General features: G+C 38.5%; 2 protein-coding genes across 2 annotated transcripts; one reads left to right on the top strand and one right to left on the bottom strand.

Moving 5' to 3' along the window:
* Window positions 1–2,452: 2,452 nt before the first annotated feature.
* LOC140241791 (uncharacterized) lies at window positions 2,453–7,089 on the bottom strand. The gene is made up of 3 exons (XM_072321542.1): window positions 7,000–7,089; window positions 6,187–6,271; window positions 2,453–4,990 (listed from the first exon to the last, which is right to left on the bottom strand). The coding sequence occupies exons 1-3, from the start codon at window positions 7,087–7,089 to the stop codon at window positions 4,116–4,118; spliced, it is 1,050 nt and encodes a 349-aa protein (XP_072177643.1). The 3' UTR covers window positions 2,453–4,115.
* A 610-nt stretch (window positions 7,090–7,699) lies between these two features.
* Window positions 7,700–18,036, top strand: LOC140241878 (3'-5' exoribonuclease 1-like). Its single transcript, XM_072321632.1, has 6 exons — window positions 7,700–8,161; window positions 12,748–12,881; window positions 14,091–14,304; window positions 14,747–14,830; window positions 16,273–16,382; window positions 17,757–18,036. The coding sequence occupies exons 1-6, from the start codon at window positions 7,700–7,702 to the stop codon at window positions 18,034–18,036; spliced, it is 1,284 nt and encodes a 427-aa protein (XP_072177733.1).
* The last annotated feature ends 1,608 nt before the right edge of the window (window positions 18,037–19,644 follow it).

Here is a 19,644-nt window from a genome sequence, read left to right on the forward strand (position 1 = left end):
TGTATTTGTGATCTATAAACACAAATCTAAAAGTACAAGAGCTGATGTAATAACATATAGAGTGTGTGGCAAGAATGTATATAGAAATGTTTGTAAGTGTTGATGAACTTTCTTCACAAAATATACATGATAGACACACATGCAGTACATGGGTCTGCAAAGGTAGCCTAGTAATGTACTGGAATTTACGGTGAGCCCCGAAAACAATTCAATTCAAAATCGAACGGTCAAAAAAATGTACTAAATGTTACCTTCCACTTTCAATACTTTATGGGAGTTTCTCAAATGATACTCTCTTCAACATACCACTGTATTTATACAACTCTTCATTTAAGGCGTGCAAATGGGATTCCCTACCTTTAAACAATACACTTCAAAATAAGTGACATATTCAGAATTTTGCTGCAGTTTTACTCGTGCAAGTTACAGAAGTTCTTGACTGAAATTTGCAAAGCCGAAACATGACCTCTTGTAACATCAACGCCATGTGACTAATTTTCAAGCTTTATTTTACTTTTTTTTCACAGGTGATAACTTTTTTCCTTCTCATTCTGGTTCCATGGTTCTCAATTGCAAATTTGATAACTAACCTAATTGTTGTACAAGTTCCATATTACAAATTATGCTTTTGAAATACAAGGCATAAACAAATAAGCATCATGAAGTTATTGCATCAGGTCTGTGGAGTGCTTGACACAGGAGAGAAACGTTTGTGAGGATTAAGGTGTGCCAAAATAAAATCAGGATCATGTTGTCTCCAGCAAGTTAATGGTGGTTGGACAAGAAATATTCTGAACACTATTTCATAAAATCAAATTACTTGTTTTCTTTCTTGTGCATTATCATTTTTTGAGGAGGGAGGTGAAGTTTAACACTACATGTATATTGCTCTAAATGTCCATGTGAAACTTGGTCATATCCTGTACTTTAAACACACAGACAGACAGACACACACACCCTCACACATACACACACACACAAATCAAATTAAAACATAACATCCCATTAACCCAATGAAGACAATTTGATTTTGAAAACACATTCTCCCTTAGAGCAGCAAGGGTTTTGCCAGGCATTGTTCTCAAAATGGGATATAATTGAAGGCCAAGTGTCTGATATTCTTCTGATAATATGGCAAATTTTCATTTTCTTCCTCTTGCTTTGATATCAAGTCTTTATTGACACATACTTGGACACAGCTGTAAATCACACCGTGAATAATTTCTTGTATCCTATATACAAACGATAATTTAATACATGTATTTGTACAGTAATGAAGAAATAAAGAGAATATAAAATGTATACATACACATAAAAATTGTGTTCATGTTCATTATATCCTGTGTGTTGAACAAATTTGTTAAAAAATATGATGCCAACACAGGTATCAATTAAGTCTTGCCGAGTATTCACAATAAATTACAATGCTACTTTATGCAGTACATGTATACACTATAGCTCAACTACCTACATGTAATACAACTGTATACAACATTCATCATACTGCTCATATTTCAATAAACCGTGGTATGTAAATTGTTATTATTCTGATTACATTGCATTAACTCAAAGTTCTGAAGTTAGAATGACCCTCGGAGTACCATCAATCCAGACATGTAGAACATTGGTGACTAGTCCTATACATCACTGCCAGGTACACAACTCATAAAACTGCAGATAAATTATGTGTGTTTGTGTATGTGTGCATTTGTGTGTTTGTGTGTTTTCAAAGCCAACACTAGGTTTTCGACACATCCTTACTTTTCCCTATCATGAAAGTGGATGGGAATAACTTGTATGAATTTATGACTGAAGGAACAACTTATCTTGATATAGCATGCATTCTCTCATTAACTTTTCATTTTCACTCCCATACATGACTGATTATGTTGCCTGCAACATACAATAAGTATCAAATAATCATGTGCAGATGGGATCATCTGCATTAATCTCTTCTCTTCTTAATGAACATACACTCTGCACAAAGCAAATATTATTTTTTGTTGTTGTACTGAATGCATTTTACAAGGACTTGTTCTTATCTATCTGAAAACAAACTGCTGCTAATAATAACTAAAATCCCAACCAAGCAGTCTGTCCCATTACAATCAGATTGTAATGTTTACAAAGGCCACATACCGGGTACATTGCAAAATTCACATCAGTGTCAAAGTCAAACCATGTTTTAAGGCCTGATAAATATGGGATCACTAGAGGCTAGCTACAATGGCCGAATTCACGAAGGCGGTACAATTTTTGTCCATGGTTTAAACCATGGACAAAGACCGTAGTTTTGTATGGGGTACCAAGTGTCGCAAGGCCTATTTCATTATGAAATCAGTCATTTCGTCAACGAAATGAACATTTCGACGATGAAATGACTGATTTCGTAACAAAATAGGCCATGCAACACTTGGTGCCCCATACAAAATTATGGTCTTTGTCCATGATTTAAACCATGGACAAAGATTGTACCACCTTCGTGAATTCGGGCTAATGTGTACATATATCCATATGTGTGTGTGCGTGTGTGTGTAAGTAATTCCAAGTACATGGATGCAATTCATTGCACATTGTATCTCCAGTAATACTACTGATCTGTCTAGTTCTCATACATGCAACTGCTCCCCCCCCCCCCCGCCTGTAACTTTGTAACATTTGATGAGCTTTCTTCACCTATGATAAGCGTTTTTTTTTTTAACGTATACAATAGGGCTGAGGAGCCTTACTTGACCTTGTTCACAGTTCGCTGAGCAATGCACCACACAGAGGTTTGAAATACACGTGGACTTTACAATGTAATACTCATGTAATATAAAAATGTAATACCCACTACTGCACATTATGTCTGTACAGTATGGGAAAAAGATGATGTAATACCACTTATACAATGAAAGCCTGCATTTGCCATAATTCTGAGATTATTAATCACATAGAGCCATTGTCTTCCATCATATGGAAATAGTGTGCTAATGCCACCCTTCTCCCATCGACTCGCCACTCGTCACTTGAGGAGACCATATGAGGTAATTGTCACACACCCACAGTTCCAGGGTGCTAGTTCCCTGACCTCCCGCCGCGTGTTTGCACTGTGTACATTCGGGAGGTCATAATTTTACTTTCAATGCACAGTGCTCATTAAAGATAGGTATGGTACAGATGTTGGTTACTAGCAGAAATTCTTCAATCAAGATCAAATCTGTAGTCTTGTTTCTTGGCAAGATTGTGACAAAAACTACACAGGTATAGGAGATTCTAAATGAATTCATTGCACTATGTGATACTGTACAGCAGGTTTTCTACCTAGAATGGATATAATGAAAATTTTCACACCACAATAGAATGTGTCAGTGTTCAAACTATTAATAGGCTAGAAATGAAAGCATTCACCATGTTGCCTGCATTTTGAGTGTTTAAGGCCCAAAAAGGTCAGATAATAATAATAATAATTGAATAATGATAGTGGCCACTTGTATAGCACACATGTCCACATTTTGGTACTCATGGCACTTGTAGCACATCTTATTAACATTCAGTACCTAGAGAAGATTCCTTAGTTTCAAGATCTCTTAAACTATTTTGCAAATACAGGTAAATTCCATCTTTTATCTCTCTGCAATGACACTAATTTTTCTTATTTATTACAAGTTTTAAATTTTAGCTTGCCCTTTTGTTTTGAAGCTGAACACACATCATATACTTCAAAAAATATGCACTACCAAATCTATTTGGGAATCAAACTTTGGACAAGGAAATTGTGATACACAAATTTTTCCTCGAAGAGCATTTGCTTTTCCATGGAAAAAAACAACAACCCATTTAAAACAAACTGTAAAATGGATAAAGACAGTCTGGGATTGAATACTTTAGATTGATTGTAATGATTATTGTGTACAAACTATGCCCGGCAATCCCATTGCACAAACAACATAAAGAAGAGCATAACTGCTAAATTAGACAACTATGGTGTCACTTTTGATTGGCTAGAGAAATGATTACATGCCTGGAAACAAAACAAAACAAAAGATGGCTCACACAAGTATGGGGGAAAGAAATGTAGAGTGACACAAAACTGTTTAGACCACAGTTTCCTTCCTCTTTGGCAATCCTCAGAATTATCGATCATCAAAGTTTGGCATTTCTAGAGGAGCAAGGGCTGGTGGAGTCTGTGGTATGATGATCCTGGATTCTGCTGATGCTGACATGCCGTTCATCATAGGAGCAGCTAGGCTGAATGGCACACTGAAGTCGTTCCTGAAGTCCGGTCTACTCTGCTGCGCCAGGACCCGGCTCTTCTGTGTCTCCAGCTCCTGTTTCAGCTCCACCATGCTGCTCTTCAGACACGAGTTCTCCTGCTCACAGCTCTCCAACTGCTCCAGGAGGTTCAGAACGTGCTTGCGAAGCTCGGAGTTCTGCACTTCCAGCTCCTCAAGTTGGACCCGGTAGTCCTTGTCCATTTTCCGTCCCACCTGCTTCTGCTCAGAGAGTTCCACCACCCTCGGATGCTCCTGGCCCGCGCTCCTGGTTGTGTAGGACCTTATTGCTCGAAGCACTGCAGCAGGACTGTAGATGCGTCGGCTGTGCTTGGCATCCACCTCCGAGTTCTCCTGGAGAAACTGGAGAAGGGAATCTAAGTCTTCACAATCAAGTGCCTCAAAACTCTCAGACCTGTTTTCTCTGACCGTCAGAGCAGTATTATCCTTACTCCCCAATGGCTCCAAACTCATCAAGCTGCTTGCTACATCCATAGCAGCTCCTCCATCTGTATTATCTTGGTCTCCATCTGTTTTCGTCATTCCATCCTTTGTGCTTGCCACTTTCTCTTCATCTTTGCTTTCTAAACGGATGTTCTCAAGGGTGACTTTAACTTGACTATGCTCTCTTCTCTTATTTACAAGGAGCGGCATTTTGTCATAGCTTTCTTTCTGCAATTTTAGAGACTGGAGGGCAGCAGCATCCCTTGTGTTTTTCATGGCTTCTTGAATATAATCTGCAAAGAAAAACAAACAACACATGGCCATGATGCAGCATAAACAGTTGGTTGCCTGTAAAACCTCTGTTTGTCTAACATACAAATTGTAGGTAAGACTGTACATGTACCTTCTGCTCCACAACTCAGTGATTAGTGCATATGCATGTTTCTGACATTTGTATATAATTACATTCTAGAAGTTGACAAACAATGGCACATGTTGCAGGTATCTACCAATTCTACTGACCAGTAAATTAATGGAAGAGTAGATCTGAAAAGAAATGAAATAAACACAAAACCCAACTCCCTGCATCAAAATTATTTACTTCAAATTACACTTGCCTGTATGCCTTCATTATTATCAAGCCAATAGTTAGTATGAATCAGTCCTGCAAAATACAGTATAGGGTATGTTCATTCAAAGTAGGGGTCAAAGAGAAAGAGAGAAAAAAGAGAAAGAGAAAAACACACACAGGTTGAAGGATCATCATTTGCAATATGTACCTCCTCAAAGGGGAAAGAAACCCCTATGTAAATTGAGTGACTGCAGCATTACAAGTTCAACACATTAGCGAAGTTTGAGGAAAACTGGACAGTGCGATGAAAGGTAATGCATTTTTGAAGTCTCTGTGCTGATATCACTGGATGAGAAGACTTCTATAGTTCATGACATAAACATACATGAATAAAGAGAATTCCACAAAATTTGATTTGTAATGAAAAGTACACAATCTCTTGACTTGTTCTTGACATATGTAAACCCTCTGAGGATGAGCTGATTTTGTTACAACACACATGTCCCATAAACATATGCCCTCAGTATACTCAGGTTTAGTCTTTATAAGTCAATAGTCTAGGTTATGGGTTTATAATACCCCTGTTTTCTGACAGAGGTAAGTCAAGTGCCCTCTCATTATGTAAAAGTTAAATATATGTTGAATTTTCTTTATATTTTCTTCATCTATCATCTTCCATACAGGAATGTGACGTCACAAGGTGTTGTAGTTTTCTCATCTACCGAAAGCTGAACCAAAACATTAAAAATCATTGCTTTTGAACAGATTGTCTGATTTTCCTCAAAGTTTACTGATGTGTTCTACTAATATTGTTGCATTCCCTCAATTCACATATATTTGGGATTCACTCTCCTCTAGCATAAAGTCTCATCTATGATGTAAAGTTAAATTGGAGTACCAGTATGTAGGTACTTCTACCTGCTGCATTTCTGTAACACTGAAGAGCTGCATCATACAGTCCACTGTTGATCAACCTCTCTGCCTTTCTTTCACATTGGTGGGCCTGCATTTAAAAAATCATACACATAATCACAGTCAACAATTGTGGTGAAATCAACTTTATAATCAATCAAAACCTTTTAAATAATCAATTACAAAAAAAAAAAAAAGGAAGCAAATTTGGGTCTCCATCAACAACCCAAGGACTTGAGATGCCTGAACTTCATAATGCATGTCAATTCATAGGAATTCATTGTGCATGTTGATATAGTATACAGTAGAAATATAACATAATACAAGGTGTAGCAATAGTAATTCAGGTATTTATTTTGTTTCAAGTCTTACACATAAAAGTATTAAAACATTAAACAAAACAATATAATCACAAATCACAGGACAGGCATCTTCCGACAACTTCGACATTGCTAGTGGCACTGTATTTCCATTTAGGCCTATATCTGCGATAGAAAGATACCACATCTTACATTTATCTTATCCACGGATTGTTGCTTTAGAGAATCTCAAACTGAAATGATCAATTATGAATGTTAAGCAAGTTACAACTTTCATTTGACAGTTGGAAAGTGATTCTTTGGTTGCACTAGAAAAAAAAAACAACAACAGAGCATTCTCTCGCTCTGAGAAATGATGGAGAGCTTATGACAGATGCTAGATAGCTTCAGCATTAATTACAGTTTTGTAGAGTAAATAGTGAGTATGGAACAGTTCATTGATCTGATTGGAATACATACGGGCATTTTGAACTGATTTTAATACTCAATAGCTACCTACTCTGTTCAAGGGAGAATCCGGGTCCATCGATATTGCCAGTTGTCTGTCAGTTTCAGTCCGAAGATGCATTCCCAATGATTCCTGGAGCATGAGCATGGAGTGCGCTATGATGCCAGAGTGATGGTATGGAATGTCTAGAGATATATGTTTCTTTACTTTCCCTAACGTTTAATACACATGCTTCTACAGACTACAGTAGATTTTATGCTGAGAACAGACTAATTAATGCCAGGTAAATTCAGGTCATCAGATGATGGGCAACCGGCAATGTGAGACAAAGACGTCGCATAGCAACTCATCCATTCAGATCCCCCAGCAGGATGCGGGTGGCATCATGTCCTAGTGCAGTGTCCTCCTCGGCTTCTCACACAAGTACAACGCGCTGCAATCTGGCTGGCTGGCTGTCATGGCCTGAGCCCTGGGTACGTACGTGGCGTGTGTTGGCGATGCAGTGGTAAAATAACCTAGCGCAGCCAACATAATTCTGCATACGACGGACTACGACCAGTCACGCACATCTTGATCTCGCGATCGCAACATCTCGGAGACGTACCATTTGTACGTAGACATCGAGATGCATGCGTACGTACACGTACGAACAGATGCGATATCCCGATCCGCGAGCGTAGCGAACCTTACCGTCCGTGTGCGATGAGAATGAGATGATGTCCATGTATTTGTCACAAGAGTTATTGTTGTTATGCTTGAGTTAGAATATTTTATAGCATTTTTCAGCTTGATCTGTATTTCATGCATTGTTTGGCTGCATTTCAGATCAGGAATGGATGCAGATATGCCCAGTATCCCGGGTGAGTCAGAATCTAGACAAAGTTGTGCCCGTAGTCCCAGACGGTCAAATCCGCGTAAGTCCAAATTGAAACGTGTATCGGCAAACCGATCGCCTACATTGATTCAAAGGGGAAAGGACTGTTGTTCGACCGTCAAAGACAAGTCACATGCTGCTAAAAGAAATAACATTGAAGGGGATGATCAAATTGCCATGATGGATGCTGATGAGACAGTTCAGGATCAAATGGAGGAAGATGAAAATGATCAAGGACACGCTTTAGTTGAGATGGACAGCAAGAAAAAGAAAAAGGGAAATGAACACGAGTCGCAGAGATTTTTATGGAAAACAGTACCATCAACTTCAAGTGCAAAGGTGAAGATAGCGAGGTGGTGTTGATGCTGATTGTAACAAGTTTGTCTAGTGACACTTTATTGTAGTTACAATCACAATTAAACGTATATTTTTTGTAGTGAAAGTGATGTATTAAAATAATCATGTTAATTTAAAGTTTAATGCACTGCTTTGATTCATTTCGGTATCGGTGACTGTTCCCTGTTCCGACAAGCGAAGTCGAAGAGGCAGTCACTGGCACTGAATGAATTAAAGCAGTGCATTGTACATTGTATCATTATCTGTCATTGCATGGCCTACTAAATAGTAAAGGCTACCCTAACCTTATTATACATATTAGTGCAGTGTACACTCGTTCTGGTGTCCAAAATCATCATCACATCAGCTAGTCACTCGGCACTCCACAAGCTGAGCAGCATTTAGTTAACATCCAACAAACATTCAGGGCAAAAAGGGAGAGGCAGAAGATTAGAAGGAGGTCCTCTCAGTAAGTTCCAGTGGTAGACTGATTCTCTATTTAAGAACCCACAGGGTTCTTCCCATTTGCATATTTAAATCGCATAGGTCTAGACTACACCAATCAATCAAAATGCTATAAAGAAAAAGTGTGACCTGAGGTTAAAGAAAGAACCAGTGGAAAGTAAAGATCGGTGTTCGTGAGCTGAAACATGAATGGGAACAGAACAAAAGAGTCAAGAGGTGTGGAGGTGGGTGAGAAGTAAAGAAGGTATTGGAAAGTATATATTAATAGGCACAAGGGAGCGAGGGGAAAGGAATTGGGAGGCGAAGTGTGAGGAAATGATAAGGGGCATGTATGGAAAATAAACTGTATGGAAAGCTAAAAATAAACTATGGGAAGCTAAAAAAAAATTGAATTGAATACAAATATATCTTTGGATCAATTTCACGCTCTTGCATTAGCTTAAATGCATGGATGCACACTCGCACGCATATTTGGCAAGTTGTTGGGACAGCCTGCATATTGTAAGCTGACGTAGTAACAGGGCCCAAGGGTAGAGTTGTGTAGAATGTATGGCAGACAGTGGGGGGGGGGGGGGGGGGGGTGGTGGTGGACATACAACACGTAGGGAAGTCTTTCTGGAACCATGCCAGAAGCACTTATTAATCTTAATGACTAGTTTACCAGTTGCATACAAAATTTGCTGCTGGGATATTGCCATTACTAAGTTACTAGTGCAAGGTGGCTAGCACTTGGCAGTTGGTTATAAGTGCAAGTTCCCCAACCCCCCCCCCCAAAAAAAAAAGAAAAAGATAAAGCTGAAATGTCTACTAGTGTCACCTATAACCTAGTATTGCCTTAACCCTACATTGTATTCTAACTGGGCTATATGAGACCAAGTTTTTACGGGGGGGGGGGGGGGGGGGGGGGGGTCAATTTGACCCCCCCCCTTCAGATCTCGATCGCGCGATCGCCGCAAAATTTTGCCTAAACATAGAGCCGGATGTCAACTACAAGATTACATGGTCATACAAAAGAAAAATTTTGATTTTCTATTTTTAGTAAATTAATTATGCAAATTTACGTATGAAATCATAGTTTCACCTATAACTCCAAACGACTGAATGATTGCTAAATTTTTGTGGAAGAGTTCCTCTAGACACATTGAACAATTTTCTTGTAAAAAAATAGCACAATCAAAATCAGTTTCTTTTGTTTTTTGTTGTTTTGTTAATTTCTTATGTATTAAATTGTTGTTTTTTTTTCCTTTTGTTTTCTATTTTTTTGACCAAAATTTGTTGCAGGCACTTTATCAAGCTTATCTACATTAAAATTGAATAATTTCAATGGTTTAAAGTTGAAATAATCTAATTTATATCAATTTAACCAAAAAACACAATTTGCATTGGATTTGCACACGATATCATGAATTTGAGCCATTTTCGGGTTGACATGCATACGCAAAACGTTACGTAACTTCAGAACGGTGTACCCGGACATCGCAAATTGGGTCTCAAAATATGCGGGAGACTTCAAAGAAAAAAAGTTATGAAACGACGCAGCAAAATCTGTGCATGTTGCGGAATTGCGGCGCCAAATGTCGAGGGGGGGGGTCAAATTGACCCCCCCCCCCCCCAGTTAGAACAGGGTTAAATGTGTCACCAATTGGGGCATCTCTTACATCATTTGTTTGTGAGAGATTCATTCTGCCATAGTCCATGGGAGAAACGAGTATAATTCATAGCAGTGCAGTCATCAGCGATACAATTAACAGATACAGTGTATGGCTACCATGGTAACCTTGAATACAAAAGTGTAAGTCTGGAAATGGTGTGACGGTCTTCAAGGTGTGTCCATCCCAGTATTATCAACATGGAGGAGACACTACTGCCCTGCTTCTTCTGGAATCCTTACAAACAAATCTTGCTGCTCTACACTGCACTGCTTCAAGTTTAACAGGAATAGTAATTAATGTATTTTGATTGAGATGGGACTTCAGGTTTCCAACTTTTTTTGTGAGATAAGAAGAAACCTCTTATGAAATATGAAAGAGCATGTAATTCTTTGAGGAATGATGAAAATTGGGTTTGAAATGGCTGAGATATCCAAAACAAATTGATCCCTATAAAAGTTGGGTCCCAACTTTTAATAGGATTGCTTTGTTTTACTTTGTTTTTTGATATTTCAGCCTTCCAAAAACTGATTTTCATCAAATAAACTTTGAGTTCTTCTTAGAATTGTATGCTCTGTAACATTTCGTGGTGGTTACTAATTATCTTGCAAAAAGTGAAAAACTCAATTCTCATCTCAACCAATACAATGTACTATACCATGATCGCTTTAAAGGACAAGTTCACCTTCATAGACATGTGGGTTGAGTGAATGCAGCAATATTAGAAGAACACATCAGTGAGAGTTTGAGGAAAATCAGACAGTCCGAATTTTTTTTTTTTTTTTGAATTTTTGAAGTTTCTGCTCAGTCATGGCTGGATGAAAAGACTAAGTAAGCTTGTGATGTCACATGAGTACAACGATATAAAGAAAGAATAAAGAAAATTCAACATTTCCATTTTTCTCGCATAACAAAAGAACACTTGACTTCTCTCTTTCAGAAGGCAGGGGGAATTAATATTACCCTTAACATACGTCAGTAGCAAGTGGAAGAAATGTGCACTTAATTCAAAAAGTAAAGTTTTGTGAAATTCTCTTTTTATTTTCCTTATCGTTTATAGTTGTACGCATGTGACATCATACACTGTAGTAGTCTTCTCATCCAGCAGTGACTGTGCAGATACTTAAAATATTCATAACTTTTGAATGGATTGTCCGATTTTCCTCAAACTTTCACTGATGCGTTCTACTAATATAGCTGCATTCTCTCAATCCTAATGTATATGAAGGTGGACTTGTCCTTTAAACTTTTGGTCTTGGCTTGTATTGGTCCCACACGTACACTGAGGCACGGTATTTCAGCTTCGGCCAAACAAAGTTTTGTATGCAACCTCCTTTATCTTATGTGGACAGCTACATGTACAGGTTTCTTCGTAAGATGCCTGCTACTTTGTTTGCTGTAGATGCAGTGGTATACACATGGTCTGCCCATGTCAACTTGCTGGTTATTTTAATACTATATAGGCAAGTGTGACTTGAAACAGAATGAAGGGATTTTTCATTAATGTTATAGCAGGTTTGAAGGGTCTTTCACTTAAGCGATTGATATGCATGACATAACATTTGTCTGTTTTAGATTTTATTTGCCAAAGGGACACCTAGTTATACAGGGTATTGCCATCATTTTGTAACATTCTTTTGTCTTCATCAGGCTCTATCTCGCGATAAAGAATACAGTCGTCAGCCAACAGTCATACTTACAGTGTACGTCCGAGCTGATACTATGTGGCAGTTTGTTAATGTAGAGATTTAGCAGTAAGGGTCCTAAAACAGTGTCTTGCAGGATGCCAGACTGAACAGATAGAGGAAAAAATGAGCCAACTAATTAACCAACACACTGCAATCTCTAGGTGAGGAAGTTTGTGAACCAGTTGTGAAGGGCGCCTGTGATACGTACCTGATTGTTTTAACTCTTTCTGAGTCAATGATGAGGGACAGTGTCGAAGACCTTGCTGAAGTCTGTGAGGATGACGTCGGCTTTACCTTGGCAATCTAGGATTTCTGCAGGGTCATTGACAGATTTGTGCATGGTCATTGATGCTTCACAGAGGAAGCAAGGTTCCAAAGACTGAGATGGAAGCTTGAATATTTTGCTGTCTATCTACAAAAGCACTGGTTAATTATGAGAAATATACTGTGAGGGAGGAATGGTAGGCAAGGACAGTGTATCTTGAGGATCACTGAGTACATCACAAAGCAACAGTAGATTTTTTTGTTTTGAAAGAGATATCATTTTGTCATGATTTTTTTCTATAATAAGTGAGTTTGGGAGCATTGTCATTGTACAAACCTTGCTTATTTCAACAGCAGATAATTGGAAGAAACCTTGCCTGGTTGAAAACAATTGTGTGCACTTTGTGCATGTTATGAATCATTCAGAAACAGCAGAAAACATTTCTTGTGCATTATGATGTTCTAACATTAACAATGCCAAACTTTCCAAATTAAGGATCCTTCTTTGAATCAATTGTTACAGGTCAGTTCTGCCAGCCCGCCCAAAGACTTCAGCCATCCTGTCTACAAAAAGATGTCTCTGAAGAATGGCCTAATCAACAGGATGTGTACACTTGAGCTGCAGAGAAACTTGCAGGAGCTGAATCTGAATAATCAGTAAGGTTTAGATAAGTGTATGACAATTGTTGAATTCATTTTTAGTGGACGGATAAAGAAAAATTGGTGTAATGTTCTTGACGCACTGGGGAGCCGAAGATGAGATCTTGTGCCTCCCTGGATGAAATTATTCATCCCACATGGCTGGACGAGACACAGAGCACTGATGAAAGATGATTCAGCAGCAACATTAACCCTAAAAGGGCCGGGGGGGGGGGGGGGGGGGGGGGGTGGCGGAATCCGCCCCCCCCCCTCGACGTTTCGCGCTATAATTCTGTTACGCGAGAAGGCCTCGTCGCGAGGCTTCTTGACTTTGTTTGTTCAAGTCTTGCGCAACTTTTGAGACCAAATTTGCGACGTCCGCGCGTACTTTTGCGAAGCCACGCCCATTATTGTAACGGAATGTCGCCCCAAAACGGGCACAATTTTGTGATTTTGTGTACATTTCCTATGGAAAACAGTGCTCTGTCGTGAAAGTCATAAAAACCTGATTATTTTTACAATTAATCACTTTCATTGATTAGTTTTGTGCTAATTATGGTAGAAAAGTGGTCAGTGACAATTTCCAATGAAAAAACAAAGAAAAAACAAAAGTTGAAAAACAAGGAAATACATAAGAAATTCTGAAAACAATAAAATACATAAGAATTGAAATGAATTTTGGAAGTTTTTGTGATGTACAATCGTTGAATATGCTGCAACAGATTTACAGACCAAAAATTAGACTCTCAATGCTTTTAATTAGGCTAAAATATGATCTTGAGCTTACTTTGCATAATTAATTAATTAAAATTAGAAATTGATTGTTTCAAAAAATCTTATGACACAATCTTGTAGATTATGACGCAGGTCTCACGCATGCAAAATTTCATCGTGATCGCGCCACCGATGGCCGAGATCTCGGGGGGGGGGGGGGGGGGGGGGGGCGGAATCCATCCCCCCCCCCCCCCCCCCGGCCTGAGCATAGCCAAAAAAGCCTGGCCCCTTTAGGGTTAAGTCATATGAATAAATCCCAACAGACTACAATTTGTCATGTTAGATGTACAGGATTCAAATTATGCGTGTGACAAAATAAACAAGTAGGTTATTACTGTATTTAACCCTTTATGCACTATATGCAATAATGTGGATATTTCAAGAAGTTTGTGCCATCAGATCTGCATGCTTAAATCTTTAATTGAAATGACAATCTCTGAATTGATACCGCAGGGGCAGTGCCAATGTACTCAAGGGGCGGCTGAAGAATCACTATAAGAAGGAGGCGCTTGCAGAGGCTGGCCTATCATCCGAGGTACCAGTCCACTTCGACTATCTCTGTGTCATTGATGTTGAAGCCACATGTATGGAGATCAACCCCATTGACTACATTCATGAAATTATTGAGTTCCCTGTCGTTCTGGTCAACACAAGAACTCGGCAAATAGTGAGTACAAGAGACTTTGCCTTTTTTATTTGTCTTTTTTTTTTTTAGCAGAGTATGATGGCATCATATTTTAAGAATAAATGGCTGCAGTTTCTGGCCAGCATTTACAAAGATAGTTTAAATTAAATCCATGATATTGATCTATATTCAGTCAAAGGACTAAAAACAAGTGCAAGCTAGGCATACTTGGCATTTGCCCATGTGTGTGTCAGTATATACAATTGTAGCATTAGTGTGGGATGATTGTTAGCATATAATGTGTCACATACAGTACATTCATTTTATACAATTTGCATAATCCACGGACTAGATTTAGACTACCTAGTGGTGAATGCTTTGCCTTGTTGCTGAAGAATTGAAATCAACATGAGTTGGAAAATCAAACATTAATACAATGTACTGGAAACAAGGAAGTGTAAGTATTTCTTCTTCTTTACCACAGGAGGACACATTTGAAGCATTTTGTAAGCCAGTGATCAATCCCAAGCTGTCCAAGTTCTGTCAACAACTCACACACATCTCACAGGTGAGACATCATGTACTAGTAGTTGGTTAGATCTCACAACAGCTCAGGACAGACAGTCAGCTGACACAGATGTACTTATGTGGGCTGTTGTGGAATAAAGTTTGTCCTGCAACTTGTGTTGGCATGGCACATGAATCTTTGGATTTTCTTAATTGTTTGATTTTCACACAGTCACTTGGGGTCACTAATGGTACCTGGCCACATGCAGAAAGGTTTCAAGAAGTCCTTTATCATTGTTTATTCTTCCTAGCATGCAGTATAATCATTTATCTGTGCGGAATGTTAGCAATGCCCATAACCAGTCCTCACTAAAAACAAAACAAATACACAGGCAAGCACAGGTGGGACTATGTCTGAAGTGATTATGCAGCACAGTCAAGGGTTGTCCTTACACTCCCTATTAACCCGTTGAGGACAAGTCCCGAGTATACTTGAGCAGGTGTCGATGGGAAATGCGTGTTGTAGCAAAATCAAACCGTCCTCAACGGGTTAAAGATAATTCAGCAAAGCCTCCATGAATCAATTCAGCGTACATGTATATCTGATAATATAATTTAGTAACAATTATTAGCATACAGAGGTATTTATAAATGTATGCATGATTTTAGCCAAAACTTACAAAAGAGATAGACTATTTCATTGATTTCTTCCTGTAATTTGAATGTCTATGGCAGCTTCTAGTGTCCTTCAGATGTAGAAGGGGGGAAATGAATAGGGGATGTCAAGGCAAATACTGTGAAATTGATTTGATATGTTAATCATCTTGTATCATTCATACATGTAGTCATGACTTTTTGTCATTATGGATATTTCCCACAGCCTAGTGAAGCAGTTCATTCACCTGCTCCCTCCAACTATGTGCCATGGCAGGAATTCACGTAGTTGTTGTTAGGTAGGGCAACCTTCCGGCAAGCTTTGTGGATTAGGGGCAACTTTTGTGAACAAAGCATGCATAAAATCTGAATACATTACAGAACCAGTTTACTAGGGACAGGGATTATATTGATGAAAGAAATTATGTGTTTGAATTAATAACATGATTGTGTTATGCACTGAAAACACAATTGTCAGCCTCATGTCAGGTAGATTCACTTATATCTCATACTATATTTGCAGGGAATATGGCAATACATAATTTGTAGTTGATAGATGTCATGAGCTTCAATATATTTGGCTCATTGCAATTAAAACCTGATAGAATTGTTCTACATTGATTTTCTGATTTTGGTATATCAACATTGTCAAATTTTAGAGTATTGTCCAGTAATTTACAATTTGTCCCATCTTATTGTCCAATTCAAACCTGCCACAAGACATTGAGAAAGCATAAACTGGTAAGTGATCAACAGTGACACTGTTTTTTGGAAAATTGCATTGAGAATAAGATGGAGCAACATGGTGCAGATTTCTACATTGTGACTTTTTGATGTTTGACTTGCCAGTCTATGGTCGACAAAGCAGAAGAATTCCCAGTAGTCCTCCAACACACTGAAAGGTGGATGAAGTCCAAAGGCCTAGGAAGCAAGCACTCATTTGCAATAGCCACAGATTGGTGAGTCGATACCTCCTCGGTATAACATCTTACCATTCGATCGTTCAATTCTTTCCAAAAAGTGAACAAATGAATTATCTGGTGTTGGTATTTCCTGTTGGCATATCATTTTGTTAGATATCATTTTGTTTTGCAGCTTTAAAAAAAAAAAAAAAGATTCATTGTATGTACCACACTGGACTCCCATTATAACAGAGTCATCGGGACTGACAGTTTCCTTTCGTTGTATCAAAATTTTGTTATAACCAAACAAATAAGCAATAAAAAACAAAGAGCTGGTAATGTTGCGGCCTGAATTTTATTTCGTTGTAACCAGAATTTCGTTATAACCCTGTCGTTATATCGGGAGTTCTCTGCATTGAACGTGACAGGAAACTGATTATGTCTTTGTGGGTATGACGACATGTTCACTTGACTGATGGATGATGCTAAATGGGGGCAGTGCTGCAGATTTGCAATGAGTTTGATATCATGTAATTTATCGTTGAGGGTGGTACAGGGATCAGTATTCATAGATTTGTCATACTTCGCATATTGCACACTTTTTACTTTGAGTTTGATAAAAAACTGTAATCATCCATGAAAATGTTGGGAATGGCAGAGTGAAATCCAATTAAGATTTTTTTTTAATGCCTCTGCCCCAAAGTGTCACCAGGGCCCTGTTTCATTAAGTTGTTCGTAAAGTTACGCATGACTTTACAAACAACTTAAACATGGCATGCCATGTGGTTTTCCTAGTTATTGTTAATTTCAATGGCTAAAAATGAAATTTGCAGACGATAATGATTATTCTTACATTTTAACACACATTTTTAGTTGAAAGTGTATTTTTGCCCCAGTGTAGATGAAATATTGACATATGCTCGTACTTTGTTAAAACGTAAGGGGAAAAAAATGGGCACACATATTGGCTCTTCATATTCCATTATTTGTAAAGTCATGCATACCTTTATGAACAGCTTTATGAAACAGGGCTCAGAAGCATTATACTTTTGGGTTGTCCGTCCATCCATCCATGCATAATCAATTTTGTGAACGGCGGAACTTAAGAACCATAGGAGGTATCCAAATGAAACTGATCATATCCTGTATGTATGAGTGGACAAAGCTGTGCCTAGATCAACTTTTGGGTGCATGGTGAAGGTCAAAGGTGAATGTCAAATTTTTAAACTATCAATAATCAATATTCCCCAAATTATCTGCAATGCCTGAAGGTATTTTCATGAAACTTAGTGTATAATCAGATAAAAGATTCTCTCGGGAAGGTTTTTGACCGTCGAGTCAAAGGTCATTTCAAGTGTAAATGGTAAAATTTCACTTTTTTTCTGCCTATCTCTTTCTTTTTGTGTGTGTGTATGTATGAATCCATCACAGCTCTCTAGACATGGATTTATACCTTCAGCTGCAGTGCAAGGTTAGTGAGATCAGCTACCCAAAGTATGCTCGGGAGTGGATCAACATCAGCAAAGTCTTTGCCAACGTCTACAAGACCAAGAGAGTGCCCTTGCGGACGATGCTGGACAACATCGGTCTGGCATTCGCAGGCCAGCCTCACAGGGGCATCGATGATGCCAGGAACATTGCCCGCATTGCCATGCAGCTTCTCGAAGATGGCGCCGAGCTAAAGTTGAATGAAAAGTTGACGCCGACGTAGCCTTTTTGTTCTCCCCTCTAGCTCTCTTGATGCAAATTGGCCTCTACTTCTGAAGTCAAAGACTGCTGGTAATGGACATTATGTAAGTGATGGTAGTGCCATGAGCCGGAACCAGGGAGTGTTATGTGGAGGAATCACTTTGAGCCTGTTAGACAGTGCTCATATCGTTGCTGGGGTGACAAGACCTTGTATCTGCAATTTTGGTGAAAATTACTTTTTTTGATTAATGGTCAGATAATCAGTTAAGTGTTGTCCTGTCCAAATCCTAGATGTCTTACCTAAAAAATGAAGTCACCACGGCATGTCAAAAGAATGTCTATCCCATTGGATACAGTGCTTTGGCTGCCATGTTTTTTTGCTCTCCTGAACATTTGACATTTTGTAGATACGAGGTCTTGTCGCCCCAGCGACGATATATGGATGTGTGGGACTCTATTCAACCTTTAGAAGGTGTTGTGCACACTGGAAGAGCACTTGCACGCCTTTGGGCTTTTGCTCTCATGGTCATTGGGTTACCAACATGCGTAGAGTTTTGCATTCCATAGAAAACATTGTTTCTTTTTGCAACTTCTTACAAGATAATATGCTATAAAAATCCTCATTCAGTACATAGTTTAATATTTTTCTTCAGGTCCTTCTAAGTCATACTCTATAAAGGCTTTCATCAAAAAGGATATCTTTCCTTTATGTAATTTGCTGCACCTCTTAGTTTCTTTCATACTCATCACAAATTTGTGTCAAATCCCCTCTTTCTAAAGTGGAAAAAAAGGCATTGTACTTTTCTTTTCCTTCTTCTTCTTCTTCTTCTTCTACTACTTCTCACTGGAACATGTTTCTTGGGCATTACAAGTGATATAAGTTTGCCTATAATGCCCTGCCTCCTTCATGATTGACTGGCTCTAAACTTTACAGCTACAATTGTATTTTTTTTTTTTTGAAGCAACTTCTTTATTCTGGCAAACTATCTTGTTACTTTTGTGACAGGGTGTTCTGAATAAAGGGGAATTGATTTGAGTATCATATGAAAGCAGTGTCTCACAAACCACAGTACCAAGGACATGGAAACTGTGACAGTCCTCCCACATTTTGTTCCTGCCTATTTTGATGAGTGTATTTTTGTTAACTCCTGCCAATTTTCATTATCATTTTTTTTTTAGTTTGCTGCACTTTTTGGCATGTCACCAGAGCATGTTAGAAATGAGAAGAATCTCATTGCCAGAAATTGGACAGTACTTTATCTGTGACTCAAAAATAAACCTGGCATGAGGTAAAAGCTTTTCCTGTTAGCCTTGAAATGCCCAGTTCACTTTTGTAGTCAAATTCATGGATATGTTTGTGTTTTGTTTTGTATTTCCTCATATGACTCATTTACAAAGTGATAAAATTCACTGTTTCATACTTCATACATTTAGATATTGGAAATCCTTCAGATTTCTCGTGTAGTTGCTGTGTAGAGCAAGTCAGTTTAGTTCAGTTCAGTTTATTTTATTTTAGCACGGAACCTGCTTCAGCCAATGGCTGTTCTTCAGCTGGTCCGTGCCGGATAAAGTCACATATACATCATCATACATTATACAATAACAAATATAACAGTACAAACCAAACAAA

This window comes from Diadema setosum, chromosome 18, assembly GCF_964275005.1.
Source record: "Diadema setosum chromosome 18, eeDiaSeto1, whole genome shotgun sequence".
NCBI classification, from domain to species: Eukaryota; Metazoa; Echinodermata; class Echinoidea; order Diadematoida; family Diadematidae; genus Diadema; species Diadema setosum.